Source organism: Schistosoma haematobium, chromosome 2 (genome assembly GCF_000699445.3).
Source record: "Schistosoma haematobium chromosome 2, whole genome shotgun sequence".
NCBI lineage: Eukaryota > Metazoa > Platyhelminthes > Trematoda > Strigeidida > Schistosomatidae > Schistosoma > Schistosoma haematobium.
Window position 1 is genome coordinate 9,738,068 of NC_067197.1, and position 19,485 is coordinate 9,757,552.

The 19,485-nt window shown below is 35.6% G+C and overlaps 1 protein-coding gene across 1 annotated transcript in view; it reads right to left on the reverse strand.

Moving 5' to 3' along the window:
* MS3_00006167 (uncharacterized protein) overlaps positions 1-19,485 on the reverse strand; it is a gene marked incomplete at its 3' end in the record, with an annotated part of 80,587 nt that overhangs the window by 50,094 nt on the left and 11,008 nt on the right. The window contains exons 2-3 of the mRNA XM_051214282.1: positions 4,139-4,229; positions 1,029-1,458 (exon numbers count right to left, since the gene is read on the reverse strand). Coding sequence (XP_051067434.1) covers positions 1,029-1,458; positions 4,139-4,229 — 521 coding nt within the window. The remainder of the gene's footprint in view (positions 1-1,028; positions 1,459-4,138; positions 4,230-19,485) is intronic.

The following is a 19,485-nucleotide window of genomic DNA, read 5'->3' on the forward strand; positions in this document are numbered from 1 at the left end:
TGCTAGTTAACTTTAGGATATGCAAACAAAAGCTTTTCCTGGATAATGATAAATAATTTTATTGAAAATGAAATATTTAACAAAATATCTAAAACGAATATTACTTATTATTAGTGTGAATGTGAATATAGTCAATTTATGGATCAGTCTAGTTTAGCTAATACAAATTGTATGAAATATTCCAGTCATTCAAAATCTTTAGAATTTTTAACAATTCTTCATTTGTAATTCAACGAAAAATTATGATAATGGTGTTAAGCTATGAACAGATTATGAATTCTTAACTTCAATCTTATTATTATTGATTTTCTGACTTTAATAACACTCAGTTGACCTACATATTCATTCTGCTTTCACTCATCAAACTAGATTTTATCAAGTGTATGTAAAATTGTAAGAGAATTGATGTGTCCTGCTAGTGAGTGCTAAATTACATGAAATAAAGGTTTAGTGATTCATTTCGATCTCCTTTAATCACTTAACATTACACAATGTTGAATGACATAAACTGATATAACCACATGATAACTTGATTGATAGAATTTGATCAATGTTAAAGTCTAGACAAAAATGAACTTTCTAGAATCTCCACAAAAACCGCTTCTGATAGCATTCATCTGTTCACTAGTGACTGACTTCAAGAGATACTCCTGGAGTTCTAGTGAGAAGCCGTTACTAGTGGAGTTCAACCAGGTCTGTTGTGAGATATCAACTCACTGAAGACAATGGTGTACGTTGGCGCAACTTCGTGACTGATAAGTCCTGGGTTCGAGTCCCGCGATGCGGGTTCGTGGATGCGCACCGCTGGGGAGTCCCATACTGGGGCGAAACGGCCGTCCAGTGCTCCCAAGTTTTTCATGGTAGTCTAGCTTCAATTGGCTCATGATTTCAATCTGTGAAATTTCTAAAATCTCTACAAAATCCCCTTTTGATAAAATGATATTGACTATTACTACTACTATGTAATGACAAAATAAAGAATAAAATAGTGAAATAGTATTAATGAGGTTGAAAATGTAAATACTTACCAAGAAAATAAACTGGACGATTAACAGGAAAACTTGGATTTCCATTAGCCCATGCAAATTCTTCTACTAATAACGTAAATTGTGATGGATGTTTTTTACGATCAATTAATGGAGAATGTGAAATTAATGACTTCAAAGATGTTGATGATGACGATCGTTTATTGAATATTTTTGTAGAACGTTTAGAATATTTTTTAGATTTTATATAGTTATTTTCAACTATTGAACTATTTCCCATTAAACTTGATTGGTTTTTAATGAATGAATTCTGGGAATATTTCAAGTTTAATTTATCTTTTGGAATGTTATTAGTACTTTGACGCATTTGTAATTTTCGATTTGATTTATCTGGACATCTTAATAAAAGATTAACCATTAGATTATCATTTAACCACATTGAACATGATTCAAATACTTTGAATTCATAAGTCTATGAAGACAAGAAAAAATAATAAAACATTTACGGGAACTTAAATCTTTAGAGTTTATTTCAAAGAAAATTATACTTTATTGTGAAAAGCAAAGAAACTTATGAAGTATCATAGATCAAAGAGTATCGAATAGATCGTTTTAGTTTAGGTTTCTTCATCAGTATATAACTACGGTTCTATCTGCGATGAAACTCAGGCTATTAAAATCTTGTGGTAGTAGCCTGGAGTAATTGATTTGGAATACGGTATCCTATATTTCCAACTTCGGTCATCCAAAAGTATCATTCCACATGTAGTTGCCACTACAGGGTCGCCATTTCGTACCAGTACCAACGTCCATGTTAGTTACTTGTGACTACACTCTCATTATTAAAATGGGATTGGGTGGAACTTGTTAAGTTTGTATTTTTCATTTGTTTTCGAATGGTTGTCAGCCAAATATAACAAATTTCTAGTCATATATTCTCTATAAACCTTCATCCCATTAAGGATGATAACACTGCATAGTTGTAAAGGTTGTTACATTCCCCAAAAAACCATCTATTGATTATCTCGTAAATTTGGCTTAACATTTTTCGTACCGAAATTCCCCACAGAAGCTATAACTTAGTTTTACTGTGTTTGAGGAAGCTTCTTTCTTATTAGTCCACGGTTCTTCAAGCGTGTTGCTTTTTTAAGACCTAATTCCAAGATCATTGTACATATAACTGCTGCTAGAAACGAAATAGGAATTTCAGTATTTAGATATCGAAACAAAGCTAGGAGTTATCACCATTAGTTCAAGACAAATAAATAGCGGATAGGTTAGATGGATAATCCATTTACTACAAAACCCACATTACATAAATAGGTCTTCGTTAAAGAAGAAATAAGAACAATTCACTCAAGAAAGTCGAAGTTTTTGCGATATTATCAACTGGGTCTGTATGACCATATTTGTAGTTATTCAACAAGCATAACACTCTACTAAAAAATGACTGTATCGTTTAGTGTTCGGAAACGTCATGTATCACAAGAAAGTTATGTAAGATTCTAACGTACAAAAAAATAGTAAAATAAAAAAATAATTTACGGAACAAACTATGAGAAATAATCATACACCTGATAGATATAAGGAAGTAATGGCAAACGTGGTGATAATAAAGACTGAATAATAATTATGGAAAATCAAAAGAGGGTAATAACAACTGACTATTGAGTAAGTAAAATTAATAGGAATGTTCGGAATATGGTAAAATGAAAGATTACCTATACTACTTTTACAAACAGAGTTCACGTTTGAACGTTTGGATTACCAAAGTTTTTATGTGATTCATTTTAGACCAACCCATTTAACTGCAGAGATGATTTTGAAAGATAATGCTAATTCAGAGACGTCACTGGAATTGATGAGATGTTATTATATTGAGTTGATGATTGATTTTCATTCTTTTTTTTTAAAAAAATTGCTCTTATTAATGTTCCAAGATATAATTAGAGAGCGTTGGGTTCGTGCACCCAATATAACTTTGGATACAAGAACAAGCAAATTTATTGTTGTACACTGATGTAATCTAGGTCTCAAATGAATGGTACCGTCTGTCTGAAAATTTTCTTCACTGCATTGTTTTGTTTATTCTTCAATGGCTAAGTTACCTCTGTTTAAGAAGATATTTCTCATTATTAAATGGAATGAATTCAGTAACATAGAAAACAAAGTTGTTTGTTGAATACAATCACTGAAGTACATCTTTAAATTTCTGAAAAAAACAGCTGTCCAACGTTTCTTGACTATGTTCAGTAGATTTTCGTTCTAGTAGACTACGTAATGACAGTAAACCAGTCTCCGTGTGGTGTGTGCTACTTATATTGACATAAGCAGTATATGGTTTTAGTCGTGAACAGAAGGTCTGGCAGCAGACAGACAAGAAGACTGAACAGTAAAGAATGGAAACAGAATGCAATTTGTGTGGAAATACAAGAACAATGAAAATTGGGCCATTTTGGGACAACTGGTGGTAGTTTTGCAAATTGAGCATTTACTATATGGTTGTTGGATTTTATTAACAAGTTCTGCAATTTTGTATCATATATATTCGGTTGTCCCCACTGGTGTTCTTGTTCACTACATCCGTTATTAGTTGAATCAACGATACTCTTCTTACTGTACATTTTAATGAGTATTTTCTTGAATAGTTCTAAACAGATCAATGACAAATTATCCCACTCTGCAGAAACAGTAGTGATTCATTGTTTAAAATGTAATGTGTAATTTCAAAAACAGTTTTATAGTTCACGTAATACTGCCTTGACGAGTTAACATAAAACTATAACCCTTCTCAATGTTTAATCTTTTTTATATTTTCTACAGTTTATATAAAGTCAATATTGATTGATTTCAACTTGTGATTTCCTCTAGGTAATACTGAAGAGACTGATAGATCCTAGGTTCGAATCCTGAGGGGCGGGGTCGTGGTTGCTCACTTCTGAGGATTCCCACAATAGGACGAAACGGCCGTTCAGTGCTTTCAGGTTTTCCATGGTAGTCTAGCTCCAATTGACTCATGATCTCAACTGTTGAAATTACTACAATCTCCAAAAACCCTTTCTAATGCTGAAGATATTGACTAAACATCTAATACACAACACAAAATTATTAAGGATTTTTATTACAATTCAAATGACACAAAATTAACTTACCCATAATATGTAAAGTGATTCTTGGGCACAAACAAAAATAATTTCATCTTTTGGTTTTACTCGAAGAAGTGGTACAGGTTTTGTTTGAAATCTAAATAATAGAAAATATGCATACTAATAATTGAAGGAAAATTATACACAACATTTGTAAAATATGAAAACAACACAATGAATACACCATTTGTACATCTTCCTTGAATCGTCTTTTACAAACTCCATCGTTCTCTCATTCTTGTTGGTACTCTAACTGTTTTTACTTTTCTCTTTCTTCGTCTCATGTTCCTCTTCTGTCAGTAAAAATCTTCCAACTCTCGACACATATGTTTTTATAAGTATCATACACCATAATATCATAGAATAGGTTTTTTCATTTCCGTGGGTAAACACCGAATATCGTACAGCCTTATAAATTTTTAGTCATTAAAGTTAATCTTTTTGATCAATTGGCCAAGACACCTTTTTCCTTTCATTAATTATACATTAAAAGTAAATAAGATTTATCGATAAATCATGCTTCTTTGTACTAGTTAAAGTACTCAGTTTTTTTCATGAAATTTGATTTTAACAAAACAAACTATGATATTTAGAATATATCTAGTAGTAGGATCCAGGAGGCGCGTTTCTTCCTATCTAGGACTAGTCAACTCGGTGTATTTGAATCTAATTGTTGATACTCATACTGAGAATGTATACTAGTACCAATCACTTCAAACGCTGCCAAGTTATCGTCATTGTGAAATACCGGAAAATGCAGACTTACAGATAATTTAATGCAAGCTGAGGAAGTTAGTTGTTTTACAGAATCAAGGTCATATTGTATAGAGCGTTGATATTCAAAGTAATAGGTGCCAGGTTCGATTATCAGTATGAGCATTAACATAGAGATCTAAATATATCCGCGTAAGGTGTTCTAGATAGGGCTGGGTGCTTGACCTTGGGTCTACTGATAACCAGAATCTAAATGTGTTAAAACTTGTAGCTAAACGATTATGTCTAGACAAACCGACTAATATGCTGAAATACCAATAGATAGTGGTTATTTACAGCCCTTAATACCAAGAACTGAAAAATACAAACCCTTGCAAGTAATCTTATAAATAAACAAATAACCATTACTAAATGCATCATTTTAGTCTAATGTATATGCTAACTGAGCTATAGAGGTTTTTCAGCATAATTGTCATGAAGTTTATAGCTTACATAGACACCCAACTTTGAGACCAACAGGCAAGATTCCGTAAGGATCGATCGTGTACAAACCAAATCGCAACACCACGGATCATTGTGGAACAATCAATTGAATGGAATTCATCACTCTACATCAACTTCATTGGCTACGAAAAGGCATTTGATAGCGTGGACAGAACAACATTATGGAAACTTCTTCGACACCACGGCGTGCCTCAGAAGATAGTCAATATCATACAGAACTCATATGATGGATTACACTGCAAAATCGTGCATGGAGGACAGTTGACAAAGTCGTTCAAAGTGAAGAACGGTGTTAGGCAAGGTTGCTTACTCTCACCCTTTCTCTTTCTCCTGGTGATCGACTGGATCATGAAGACGTCAACGTCTGAAGGGAAGCACGGGATACAATAGACATCTAAGATGCAGCTGGACGATCAAGACTTCGCAAATGGTCTGGCTCTTCTATCGTACACCCGAAAACAAATGCAGGAGAAGACGAACAGTGTGGCAGCAGTATGTCTCAATATACACAAAATGAAAAGCAAGATTCTCCGATACAACACACCATACACCAATCCAATCACAACTGACGGAGAAGATTTGGAAGATGTAAAAACCTTTACATATTTGGGCAGCATCATTGATGAACACGGTGGATCTGATGCAGATGTGGAGGCGCGGATCGGCAGAGCAAGGGCATCATATTTACGACTGAAGAACATCTGGAACTCAAAAGGACTGTCTGTCAACCAACACCAAGATCAGGATTTTCAATACAAATATCTAAACAGTTCTACTGTGTGGGGCAGAAACCTGGAGAACTACGAAAGACATCATCCAGAAGATACAAGTGTTTATTAAAAATTGTCTACGCAAAATACTTCAGATCCATTGGCCGGACACTATTATCAACAACGTACTGTGGGAGAGAACAAACCAGATCCCAGTGGAGGAAGAAATCAGGAAGAAGCGTTGGAAGTGGATAGGACACACATTGAGGAAAGCACCCAACTGCGTCACAAGACAAGCCCTCACATGGAATCCTGAAGGTCAAAGGAGGAGAAGAAGACCAAAGAGCACATTATGCTGGGAAATGGAAATAGACATGAGGAAAATGAACAAGAATTGGATGGAACTAGAAAAGAAGGCACAGGACAGAGTGGGTTGGAGAATGCTGGTCGGCGGCCTATGCCCCATTAGGAGTAACAGGCGTAAGTAAGTATGTAAGTAAGTTATAGCTCGAACTCTCAACCTATTCACCGGATATAAATACCTCTTATTTAGATATGTTCTAAAAATGCAAAACTGTTATGTAAGGCGATAAAAAATGAAACAACAACAAGAATAAAACGTATGACTTCTGAAGTTGTTGTAAACAATGAAACAATATAGACAAGTGTATTTGAACGAATTAAAACTATTTGTGATGAAAGTATTAAATTATGTATCTTAACTTTTGTTTCGTAAGATTATATGAACCAAATATTTATAAATGTGTCTATATGATAGAAAGATACTTAGTACTATTCTTTCAATAATATTTTATTATACTCAAATTGAATCCAAATTTGCTTAACATTAGAATTGAAGTTCTCTTTATAAAAATTAAATACAATCTGTTCTTATCATATGTAATCCTTGTTTTAAGTCATATTAAGATGACACGCAAAAGATGCATTATTTAAATTACATTTAAAATAAATATAATTGTCATTATTTGTAGGTTTCTATATGTTGCATATATAGAACTACTATTATTATTATCGTTACGATTACTATTGTTACTACCAGTAATACTAATACTACTCCCATTGATGTTTTTATTATTATAATAAAAAAAATAGCTAAAATGTCAAAGTAAAATAAAACTTTTCCCCCTTGAAATGAAAAAACCCAACTCACAACAACAAACATTCCGAGTTCTTGTAATGTTACTAGTGTTGCTTTATTATTATTATTATTATTATTTATTCCCAACGTATACCTCACCAAATTCTTTCATGATCAACTAACCATCACTAAATTTGAATATTTTCAAAAGTTGTTATTTCATTTTTTATTTTTTAAAAAGTGGAGAAAATTAAATGTTGAAACTGGTGTTGCATAACTACTATTGCAGAAGAGGGCGCGAGAGAGTGTGTGTGTGAGAGGGAGCGTTGAGAATAAAAAATAAACAAACTTATTTATGAACTAAGGAGAATATAATGAAACAATAATTGATAAACACCAGATTAGCGTGTATTGAACATTTAATTTTTTTCTTTAAAAAAAGTAACACAAATAATGTAGGAAGGAATATACTATTTTTTGTTTATTGAAACAAAACAATTAATGAAAAGAAAAGTAGACAAAAAAAATTTAAAAGAAAACAGTTGGTGAAATATACAAAAGAATAGAGAACAAACTGATAGAGAACATAAAACATATAGACATGATGAGTGTGAGAGAGCGAGAGACAGAGGGTAGGGGGGAGTGAAAGACATTGAGAGATCGAGGAAGAGTAAGTCAACAATTTACTCACACTAGTTCTTACTTATTGTGATTTATATATTTGATTTTTGTAAATGTAATTTATTATTATTCTTAAAAAAATAATAACACAACTACATATATATTTTGATATAATGTTTAGTGATGGTAAATAAATAGGCAAACTGAAGAGGGTATTTATGATGTTCGGTATTAGAGTTTATTAAGTCTACACATATACAATGTGTAATAATTAAAAAAAGGAAAATTACACAACTAAAGGAATAAGCAATAAACGGGAGAAGGAAAAATAATATGAATGTGAATGAAAATGAGATGTTATTCTGTAGATTGAATATTCAAACGAAACACTATTCTGTTCATGATACTTAAACATGACAATGATTAATGTTTAATTATTTTGAATGATAAGAATTATTTACAGTTTTTGAATAGTGAATAATAAAATTGGTTAAATGAATAGTTGAGATAAGATGGTGGTAGTCAACAAGAAATCCTGGACCTAGATTTCTTGTTACATGACACTAGTCAGCAAGGTGTGCCTGTAATCTTGAGCGAACTGATGCTCCCCAATGGATTTGATCCATGTGTCATCCATCTTCATAGTCAAAGACGTTACCACTGAGTTATCCTGGCCACAATTGATCTCCTGTAGAACCGAGATAATTGATTGATCACTGGGTGGTGATCAATGTCATGTATGCCAGTTCCTTCCTAGTACAGGTCGAATCCTATCGACCAAGTTGCGATGTGGCCACCAGGTTAGATGACTTGACATTGCATGCACTATGTTTTAATTATTAGAAATTGGGTAACATATGAAATCCACATCTTCCAATCATTCATATTTCAAGTAACTTCTAGTGACGGTGTTTTATGCTTCGCTTTTAGTATATAAATGTTTGTTAATCTGTCGTTCTGGATTTAATAACAGCTCATTAAAAGACTTACATCGATAATTAGTTGTCACTGACAATTACTAATTGCCCCTATTGTAATAATAGGCATTATCTATCAATGAATATTTAATTCACTGATTTCATCAAACTAAACTCTACTCACTTCAACAAGAACGCTATCTTAAACAAATCTTACAATATCTATAATAAGAGGAAGTCGAACCTAGAACTTTTTAACATTTCTGACTAAATATTTGAAAAAAGCGAGAATATCCATGCTTGTCGAGTTTATTATGGATTTTGTTGTTTTATACTTAATTACTAACAGACTTATAAGCTTAATTTTAGTGAACTAGCAAAGTAAAGATTGAATTGTTCATCAGAGAAAGTAAATTGTTTGGAATACAAAATTGAAATGTAGTTTAAATAGATGAGTTTAGAGAAAACGTTTATATAATTTCTAGACCACTAAATTGTTATTGTTCTTCTTGACTGAATTATTTATAGATACAGAGGAATATGAACATTAACTTAGAAATAATCTTCAAAATTGTTCTATCTAAAGGTTTTGAAAACATCAAAGTTAAACCGGTGCTTATTTTTTTAGTACAAAATTTATTCCAATCGAATCTACATTAATTTTAATAGTTTAGATCATGAGTCAATCGAAGCTAGACTACCATGGAAAACCTGGAATCACTGAACGTCCGTTTCGTCCTATTTCGGAACTCCTCAGCGGTCGCATCCACGATCCCGCATTGCGAGATTCCAACCCAGGACATATCGGTCTCGCGCGCGAACGCCTAAACACTAGACCACTGAGCCGACCGGCATCGAACGGTGTTAATACCTAACTTCAACTAATCCACGAAATTGAGCGACACATTCACCATTGTCTTCAATGAGTCACTATCTCACAACAGACCTGGATGAACTCCACTGGTCACTGTTTCCCACTAGAACTCCAGGAAATACCTGTTGAAGTCAATCACTAGTGAGCATATGTTGATTAGTATCAGAAGAGGTTTTGTGAATATTATAGTAATTTCAATATTCGAAATCATGAATCAATGGAAGCTAGAGCACCATGAAAAACCTGATTAAGCGCTTGCTCGCGAGACTGTTAGATCTTGGGTTTGAATCTCGCGATACGGGATCATGGATGTGCACTGTTGAGGAATCCCAAAATAGAACGAACCAGCCATCCAGTGCTTTTAGATTTTCCATGGTAGTCTAGCTTCAATCGACTCATGATCTCAACTATTAACATTACTATAATATCCATAAAACCCCTTATGATATGTCTCTATTCTTTCATATTTCTTTTAACATAAACAGCATTGAAATAAAACAAAAATCATCTGTAAGCCTAGCAGTTACTTTTTTCACTAGTTTACTAAAATTTCCTTTTTTTTTCCTTCAAAAAATAGAATGACAATACTCAACTGCATCATTCATAGATAGTTTTCAAACTATAATGTTCAAATAAAAGAAAACCTACATATCAAGATTGAACTATGATTGAGTATTGAACTTTGGTTGAAATGTCATTGTTTTAATTTTTTATTAATGAATTCGATAGGTTAAGAAAAGAGCAAACTCAAAACATCAACGACAAAACATTTTACTTGACATCAATTTTTTTTATAATTTTTATTATTTAAAAATAAACCGGAATTTTTAAATAAACTAGTATTGTATGAATAGTTAATGAAAATAAAATATCATATTCAGGGAAATAGTCATTTTTCTCTTTTCATAAACAGATCCTAACTAAAAAACTTGAAGTCGTTTGAAAAAAGATCTTTCAGAATTTTTACTTTATGATGATATTCTTGAGGTTTTAATGAAAAGTTGTGATTAGTAGATATCGGAAGTAAAACAGTCATCAATAATGATATTAGATGGTCTTTGTGATATATGATGAGTTAGCTGTAGTTGGAATCGTTTCATTAGATACTAGGATAGGAGACCTAAAGGTTTTGTGTTCGTATTTTGACGAAGCTGTTTGTAAAGACTGCAGAGGAGTTCAATACTAAAATGAAACAATTGTTTAGTCCTTCCTGATTCTTAATAGCATCTCAACCTCGAATCAATCTAAAATGAACATTACCTATAAATTAGGCTGATCTCTACAAAACTCCCGCAAGCTATATTATTAGATAGTTATATACTACATAATAAGCTGAAGAGGTATTTTACCCTATTTGATCGGATGGGTACAGTGGTTGTAAAATATCATTTAACCACCAAATGCCCTAATACGGCCAAGGGTAGGGAGAGTTCTCTCTCCCTCTCCAAATGCTCTCACATGGCCACGTGCATACAACCACTGTCAGGGAAGTCCTACTCACTGCCTTCCCACGGCATAACTGTTATTTACGAGATTGAGAAGACAAAAATCGAATATCCGGGACATTAACCCGGTTGGTAGACACAGTGAGTCCATCTAGAGGAGTTGAAAAATCCTGGTCCCAAACCAATGGTGTACATGAGCTCGAAGATCCTGAGCGAACAAATGGTGCGTGAACCAATTGTTGGTCACCGACTACCATGAGACTGCATCTCGTAACGTTGCTCGATTGCCTTGTGGATCAGACGTCTAGGTCGAAGTTTCGGGATGTGGCCCTCTAAGAAAATCACTTGTTCCGGTTTGGGCATCTGGGGCAGTATCCCAAGCCATACGCAAATCAAGTGACTTGTGTGGCGCATATGTATTTGGTGCCCCTTCCTAGCAATATTCGAATACATAAATAAATCAATATAAAATATTATTTGCCAAAATCTTTCTGAATTAAATTGACCATTGATATGGTTGATCTATTCAGAAAATAATGAAGTTTCTAATTGTGCTTTGTATGTATTGAAATTACTCTTTAAATACTAAAGCAAAAAAGTAACAAAGATTTTGAAGAAGTTTTATTTACTGAGCTCAGAGAAAAACTAAATTCCATCAAAATCATCTACCTAAACTACAAATCTTCTACACTGTAACAAAGATTTCATTATAACAAACATTCATATTTCTTATTCACTATGAATCTATTATATTTTATTCAATCAACATTTTATGAGTTCAGTAATGTTAACTGACAATTAATTGATATTCAGGTCTCAATCTTTTCTTATTCAGATAAACTTTCAGATAAAACATTGATCATATATATCACTGAAATAAATCTTTGTACAAAAAAGGAGCAAACAAACATTTAACCTTGATAAATTGTGCATATATGAGTAAATATATTTGTACATATACTAGTCACATTGTAAATATCCTCTTTAGAAAGAATTGCATGATCATTAACTGACTTGGAATAGGGTCATAAATGAAATCTAATCAGTATTTCCAAGATCAATAAACTGGTATCAGTGGGGGTTTTGTGGAGATAGTAGTAATTTTAATAGTTGAGATCATGAGTCAATTGAAGCTAGACCGACGGGGTCGTGGATGCATACTGCTGAGGAGTCTCACAATAGGACGAAACGGCCGTTCAGCGCTTCCAGGTTTTCCATGGTGGTCTAGCTTCAAATGACTCATGATCTCAACTACTGAAATAAATAAACTGGTTACGAATTCTGAAACAAAGCTAATTAAACGTTATTAATTTGTGACTTACTTACTTACTTACTTACTTACGCCTGTTACTCCTGATGGAGCATAGGCCGCTGACCAGCATTCTCCAACCCACTCTGTCCTGTGCCTTCTTTTCTAGTTCCATCCAATTCTTGTTCATTTTCCTCATGTCTATTTCCATTTCCCAGCATAATGTGCTCTTTGGTCTTCTTCTCCTCCTTTGACCTTCAGGATTCCATGTGAGGGCTTGTCTTGTGACGCAGTTGGGTGCTTTCCTCAATGTGTGTCCTATCCACTTCCAACGCTTCTTCCTGATTTCTTCCTCCACTGGGATCTGGTTTGTTCTCTCCCACAGTACGTTGTTGATAATAGTGTCCGGCCAATGGATCTGAAGTATTTTGCGTAGACAATTTTTAATAAACACTTGTATCTTCTGGATGATGTCTTTCGTAGTTCTCCAGGTTTCTGTCCCATACAGTAGAACTGTCTTGACATTTGTATTGAAAATCCTGATCTTGGTGTTGGTTGACAGACAGTCCTTTTGAGTTCCAGATGTTCCTCAGTTGTAAATATGCTGCTCTTGCTCTGCCGATCCGCGCCTCCACATCTGCATCAGATCCACCGTGTTCATCAATGATGCTGCCCAAATATGTAAAGGTACTTACATCTGCCAAATCTTCTCCGTCAGTTGTGATTGGATTGGTGTATGGTGTGTTGTATCGGAGAATCCTGTTTCTCCCTTTGTGTATATTGAGACCTATTGCTGCTGAGGCTGCTGCCACACTGTTTGTCTTCTCCTGCATCTGTTGTTGCGTTTGGGATAGAAGGGCCAGATCATCTGCGAAGTCTAGATCATCCAACTGCATCTTAGATGTCCATTGTATCCCGCGCTTCCCCTCAGACGTTGACGTCTTCATGATCCAGTCGATCACCAGGAGAAAGAGAAAGGGTGAGAGTAAGCAACCTTGCCTAACACCGTTCTTCACTTTGAACGACTTTGTCAACTGTCCTCCATGCACGATTTTGCAGTGTAATCCATCATATGAGTTCTGTATGATACTGACTATCTTCTGAGGCACGCCGTGGTGTCGAAGAAGTTTCCATAATGTTGTTCTGTCCACGCTATCAAATGCCTTTTCGTAGCCAATGAAGTTGATGTAGAGTGATGAATTCCATTCAATTGATTGTTCCACAATGATCCGTGGTGTTGCGATTTGGTTTGTACACGATCTATCCTTACGGAATCCTGCCTGTTGGTCACGAAGTTGGGCGTCTACACAGTCCTTCATCCTGTTTAACAATACCCTGTTGAAGACTTTTCCCGGTATTGAGAGAAGAGTGATGCCCCTGTAGTTATCACAGTTGCTGAGATCGCCTTTCTTCGGTATTTTGATCAGGAGTCCTTTCCAGTCTGTTGGTACTTGTTCCTCATCCCAAATCTTATTGAAGAGAATGTGGAGTATCCTTGCAGTTGCCGCTACGTCTGCTTTTAGTGCCTCTGCTGGGATGTTGTCTGGTCCTGCTGCTTTGCCACTCTTGATTTGTCTGATGGCCATGCTGATTTCTTCAATTGTTGGTGGGCCAACATTGATTGGGAGGTCCGTGGGTGCTGCTTCGATGTTGAGTGGGTTCAGTGGGGCTGGTCGATTCAAGAGTTCTTTGAAGTGTTCTACCCACCTGTTTTGTTGCTCTTCAATGTTGATGATTACCTCGCCTTCCTTGCTTTTCACTGGTCGTTCTGGTTTGCGGCGATTTCCAGAGTTTCTTTGTCGTGTCATACAATTGTCTCATGTTTCCTTCTCTTGCAGCCTTTTCCGTCGTCGTTGCTAAATCTTCCACATATTTACGTTTGTCGGTTCTGATGCTCCTCTTCACTTGTTTGTTTATTTCCGTGTATTCAGCTTGTGCCTTGGCTCTTTCTGCTCTTGTTCGGCTGGTATTGATCGCTGCCTTCTTGTTCCTCCTTTCTTGAATCTTATCCAGTGTATCGACAGTGATCCATTCCTTGTGGTGGTGCTTCTTGTGACCCAGGACTTCATGACATGTTGAAGTGATTGCCTCTTTGATCCCCTTCCAGTTGCTCTCCATAGTAGTTCCTTCTCCATTGAGTAGATCATGAAAGGCCTGGAACTTATTGCTGAGGACTATCTTGAATTCGTTGAGTTTGTTAGTATCCTGAAGAAAGGCCGTATTGAACTTTTGGGATACTGTCTGCCCCGTTGTCCAGTGCTTCTTGAATTTCAATCTCATCTTGGCGACCAGTAAGTGATGATCTGATTCTATATCAGCTCCTCTCTTGGTTCTCACGTCCTCTATAGTCCTCCTGAACGTTTTGTTGATGCAAATATGGTCAATTTGGTTTTGTGTAGAGTGATCCAGTGAAGTCCATGTGGTTTTGTGTATGCGTTTATGTGGGAATATGGTGCCGCCTATGACCAGTTTATTGAAGGCACATAGATTTGCAAATCTCTCACCATTTTCGTTCCTTTCTCCCAGTCCGTGTCGTCCCATGATGTTTTCATATCCAGTGTTGTCCGTTCCAACCTTGGCGTTGAAATCTCCCATCAGAATGGTCAGGTCCTTTGTTGGGCACTTCTCGACGATTGACTGCAGCCTATTGTAGAATTGATCTTTAGCGTCTTCATTGTAGTCGTTGGTAGGCGCATAGCATTGGATGATGTTCATTGAAATGCCCTCTTTCTTTGTTTTGAAGGAGGCTTTGATGATCCTTGGTCCATGAGATTCCCATCCTATAAGTGCCTTTTGCGCTTGTTTGGACAGCATCAATGCAACTCCTTGTGTACGTGGAGCATCTTCTTCATCATGGCCGGAGTATAACAGAAGCTCCCCTGAAGCTAGTCGTTGTTGTCCAACTTGTGTCCAATGTGTTTCACTGATCCCAAGTACCTCTAGGTTGTATCTTCTCATTTCCGCAGCAATCTGGAAGGCTCTTCCGGTGTCCCACATTGTACGAACATTCCATGTACCTAAATAAATGGTCGCTCTGGTTGTCAGAAGGGGCATCGGCCTCATAACTTCCGAAGGAATTCGGCTTTCATCATGAGGCGTCATAATTCTTCTAAATGAAGATCTTCTGACTCCCAGGGCAGAGTTTAAAAGGTTTGAATAATTTTTTCTGGTTAGCGTTTTTTTAGCGAGTTAGTTTTCCACGGGATGGGGTCGCTAACCCCATGCCTAACCCTCCTCCTTTATCCGGGCTTGGGACCGGCAGTAGCCTCCGGAGGGACTCCAGGCGGACATAAATATACATTCTATGGTTAGCTAATAAGGTATTTAACAACGTTTATTGCATTTGAGCTTCAAACCGAAAACACGTAGAAAAAATTGGTACTCCTAGTTGATACAATAGGATAGGATGTGTAGGCAGAGGTTTGATGGCAACGCTGTTTATATGGAGTCCGAATAATAAAAAAAAACACCAATCAAGTTTTATACTGACACTAAGCAAAAATGTCAAAACGTATAATTAAGAAAACCCATTTTCTCTTCCTCTCTCGTACAAATAATTACCTTCCCAACTTCACCAAATGTCTGGAAGGTTGCCATACCATCGTGAATTCACTTTGTAAACCAGAAGATAGATCGTTTAACCATGTTTAAAGAACAGTTCAGGAATTATCAAAGAATTTTCAAAGGCTATCGAAATGATCTTTGTTCATAAGCTAACAAAATCACTGCATTTCATTTTATAGAGTTAGAAAAGAAACAGAGAAGGGAGGTAAATTTAACATTATCTACCGAATAAACTCTCTTAACTAAAAAAGGCACTACATTGGACAAAATAGGTCTTCTCATTACATAAATGTACATGTATAGCTTACGTTGACTCATGAAGAGATTACAAGCACAAATTAGATTTCGGGAACATCAAAATTCTGAATGGAGGAAATTATAGGAGTGGTGTGGAACTTCTGTAACTACGACATTAAGATCAATGTAAGATCGGTAAGCATACTGATATGGATCCAGCTTATTAATCCACACTAAAAGCTTTGATCAACCACGCGGGGGTTATTTAAACACATGGCAACAAATACTATTACCTCAGGCCGATAATTTCTGTAGCGTTTTTTCAAAGCTTGCTTCAGTGTTACTTAAAAAGAGTGAAATCCTAAAAATGAAATTATTTAACTTAAGAGACCTAGTTTCATCAAATTCAAATGCACTAAATAGTCATCATGAACGTAATGACACAGAAAAGCAATGAAACTCACGAGAAACAGCAGCCACGACCAAATTTATCAAAGTATGCTGGATTAAGTCACATGCAATAAGAGATATGTTCACATGTACATTAAATGAACTTTTAAGATGTCTGAAATGACTATAAAAGCTTCAGATCGAACAGCTCAGTCAGAGAACGCAATATTACAAAAAACATCTGCCGTAACTATGCATCATGGTCATTATGAAATTCAAAAATCGATGGCAGATTTTCGTCTCTCTGTATTTAGACATATCAGTGAGGAACTCTTCTAAGAATGGCTATATAATTAAAATCATATGTTACCTAATAATTAATAAAATACAATTTCCTACCAAGGAAGAGTGAACACCGATTATAAAATTATTTTATTGATTGAGATCTTGAACCGATTGATGTTAAACCATCATTGAAAACCTGGAAGCACTGGACCGCCGTTTCGTCCTACTGTGGGACTGCTCAGCAGTGTGAATCTACGATCTCGCTCGCGGGATTCGAACTCAGGGCCGTCAGTCTCACACGCGAACGCTTAACCTACTTGACGACTGATTCGGTGAGTATCCAACGGTGTTAATGTCTAACCTCAATCAATCCACGAAGTTGCGCCACCATCCTCATTTGTACTGAGGTAAATACCTGTCTCTATCCGACACGGAATAACCCCACTGGTCACGGCTTCTCACTAGAACTCCGAGAATCTCCTCATGAAGTTAGTCACTGATGAGCACATGGTAAATATCAGTATAGGGTTGTGGAGATTGTTAAGTTATTGATTGAGAACTTGAAAGTACATCCAGCTGACGTGATTCAAACAGAATGAATCTCACATTCGAAATTCTAATACCAGCTACTAACGAACTAATTATTAAAATGAAGAACTGTTGTTTTTTTTTCATTTTCCGAAAATCGATTTCTGCTCTATTATTTCTTTGTTACTTTTATGCATTTTTACAAAATAAAACTTCCTTTTCTTGTTTTGTTGATTTCGCTTATTTACTTTAAAAAGATATATAACCTATTTCTTATGTATATTTATATCATATTTCTTTGATTTCAATCATCTATGCAATGAAGCTTTCATGACCTCAGACAATTAAATAAGAAATAAATATTTGGAAGTTAGTTTGTGGAATTTTATTTATTTATATTTTTTAAATGTAAACTCTCCTCAAAATGCCCTGGTACGGGCGAGAGTAGAGAGAGTTCTCTCTCCCTCTCCAAATGCTCTCACATGGCCACGTGCATACAACCACTATCGAGGAAGTCCTACTCACTGTCTTCTCATGGCATTACTGTTATTTACGAAATTCAGAGGACGAAAAGCGAATGTCCGGGACATTAACCCGGTTGGTAGACACGGAGAGTCCATCTAGAGGAGTTGAAAAATCCTGGTCCCAAACCAATGGTGTACATGAGCTCGAAGATCCTGAGCGAACAAATGGTGTGTGAACCAATTGTTGGTCACCGACTACCATGAGACTGCATCTCGTAACGTTGCTCGATTGCCTTGTGGATCAGACGTCTAGGTCGAAGTTTCGGGATGTGGCCCTCTAAGAAAATCACTTGTTCCGGTTTGGGCATCTGGGGCAGTATCCCAAGCCATACGCAAATCAAGTGACTTGTGTGGCGCATATCTGTTTGGTCCTTCCTTATACCAGTGTTTGTGTGTTTAAATAAATAAATGTAAACTATTTAGGTTTCTCATTTCTGTCATTTTCTTTCAAATATGTGCATTACTTGTGATATGACATGAAAAGTTGTTCATTATTCAGAACCTGTAAGAAGCTCATAAATGTGTTATCTTTGTGGAGCAAAGCTAGTAACATTTTATAAACTGATATATTGTTAACTTCGGATACAATTATTATTAATTCATGAAATCAGAATTATTATTAACATTTGAGTATTTAGTGATGTTGAGGTGGTGAAGAAGATTTGTAGCTCAAGTGGGTGATTTTGGTGGAGTTTTGTTCTTTGAGTTGGATAGTTTAGTCGTTGAGGTTTTATCGTTATTCTGAACGACATCATCAACACAAACTTCAGGTAGAAGTGATGTTCAAGAGTAATATAAAACTATTGAAGCTGGCTCTAAATGTAAATACACTAAGATTTGGATTTTTGTACTGAAATCTTAAATTTTATATTTATTATTCTTTGATTTTAAGTTAACGATAATCTAGTGATGGATTATACAATAATTAATTGGAATAACAACCAATGTTATGTTTTCTTATCCTATACGGTACACAAATTATATCAAACAGGTTTGGAATACAGTCATGTTGATATTTCATTTAATATCGCAATGCACATACATTAAAACAGATCAGTGTCAGTGTTTCTGATTACTACATCGGATAGATTGGATTTAAATCTTATAGGGAACACAGTACTTCTCGCCGTTGCATATAAATCTTACTGATAAATACCAACAGTAATTACAATTGATTGATCACTGGGTGATGATCAATGTCATGTGTGTCAAGTCCTTCTTAGTGCAGATCGAATGCTATGGTCACAAGTCTAGGTGACTCGACATTGCGTACACTATGTTGAGATAAGATGGTGGTTAGAGGTAGTCAACAGGAAACCCTGGACGTGGGTCTCGTGCTACTTGGCACTCGTCAGCAAGATGTACCTGTAATCTTGAGGGAGCTGATGCTCCCTGGTGGATTCGGTCAGTTGCGGCCAGGATAGCTCAGTGGTAACGTCTCTGACTAGGAAGATGGATGACACGGGATTGAATCCATCAGTTCAGTAGCATGAAACCTAGATCCAGTGTTCCCTGTTGACTACCTCCAACCACCATCTTATACCAACATCAGTTATTTTACTATTCTGAGATTTCGATAATTCCTTCCGATAAATCAACAGTATTGACACGTAATAAAAGATACCTTGACGTTTGTTTCGTAATTCTCAAACCAATGTAAATAAATGTAAAAACTGATGAAATTTCACCAAA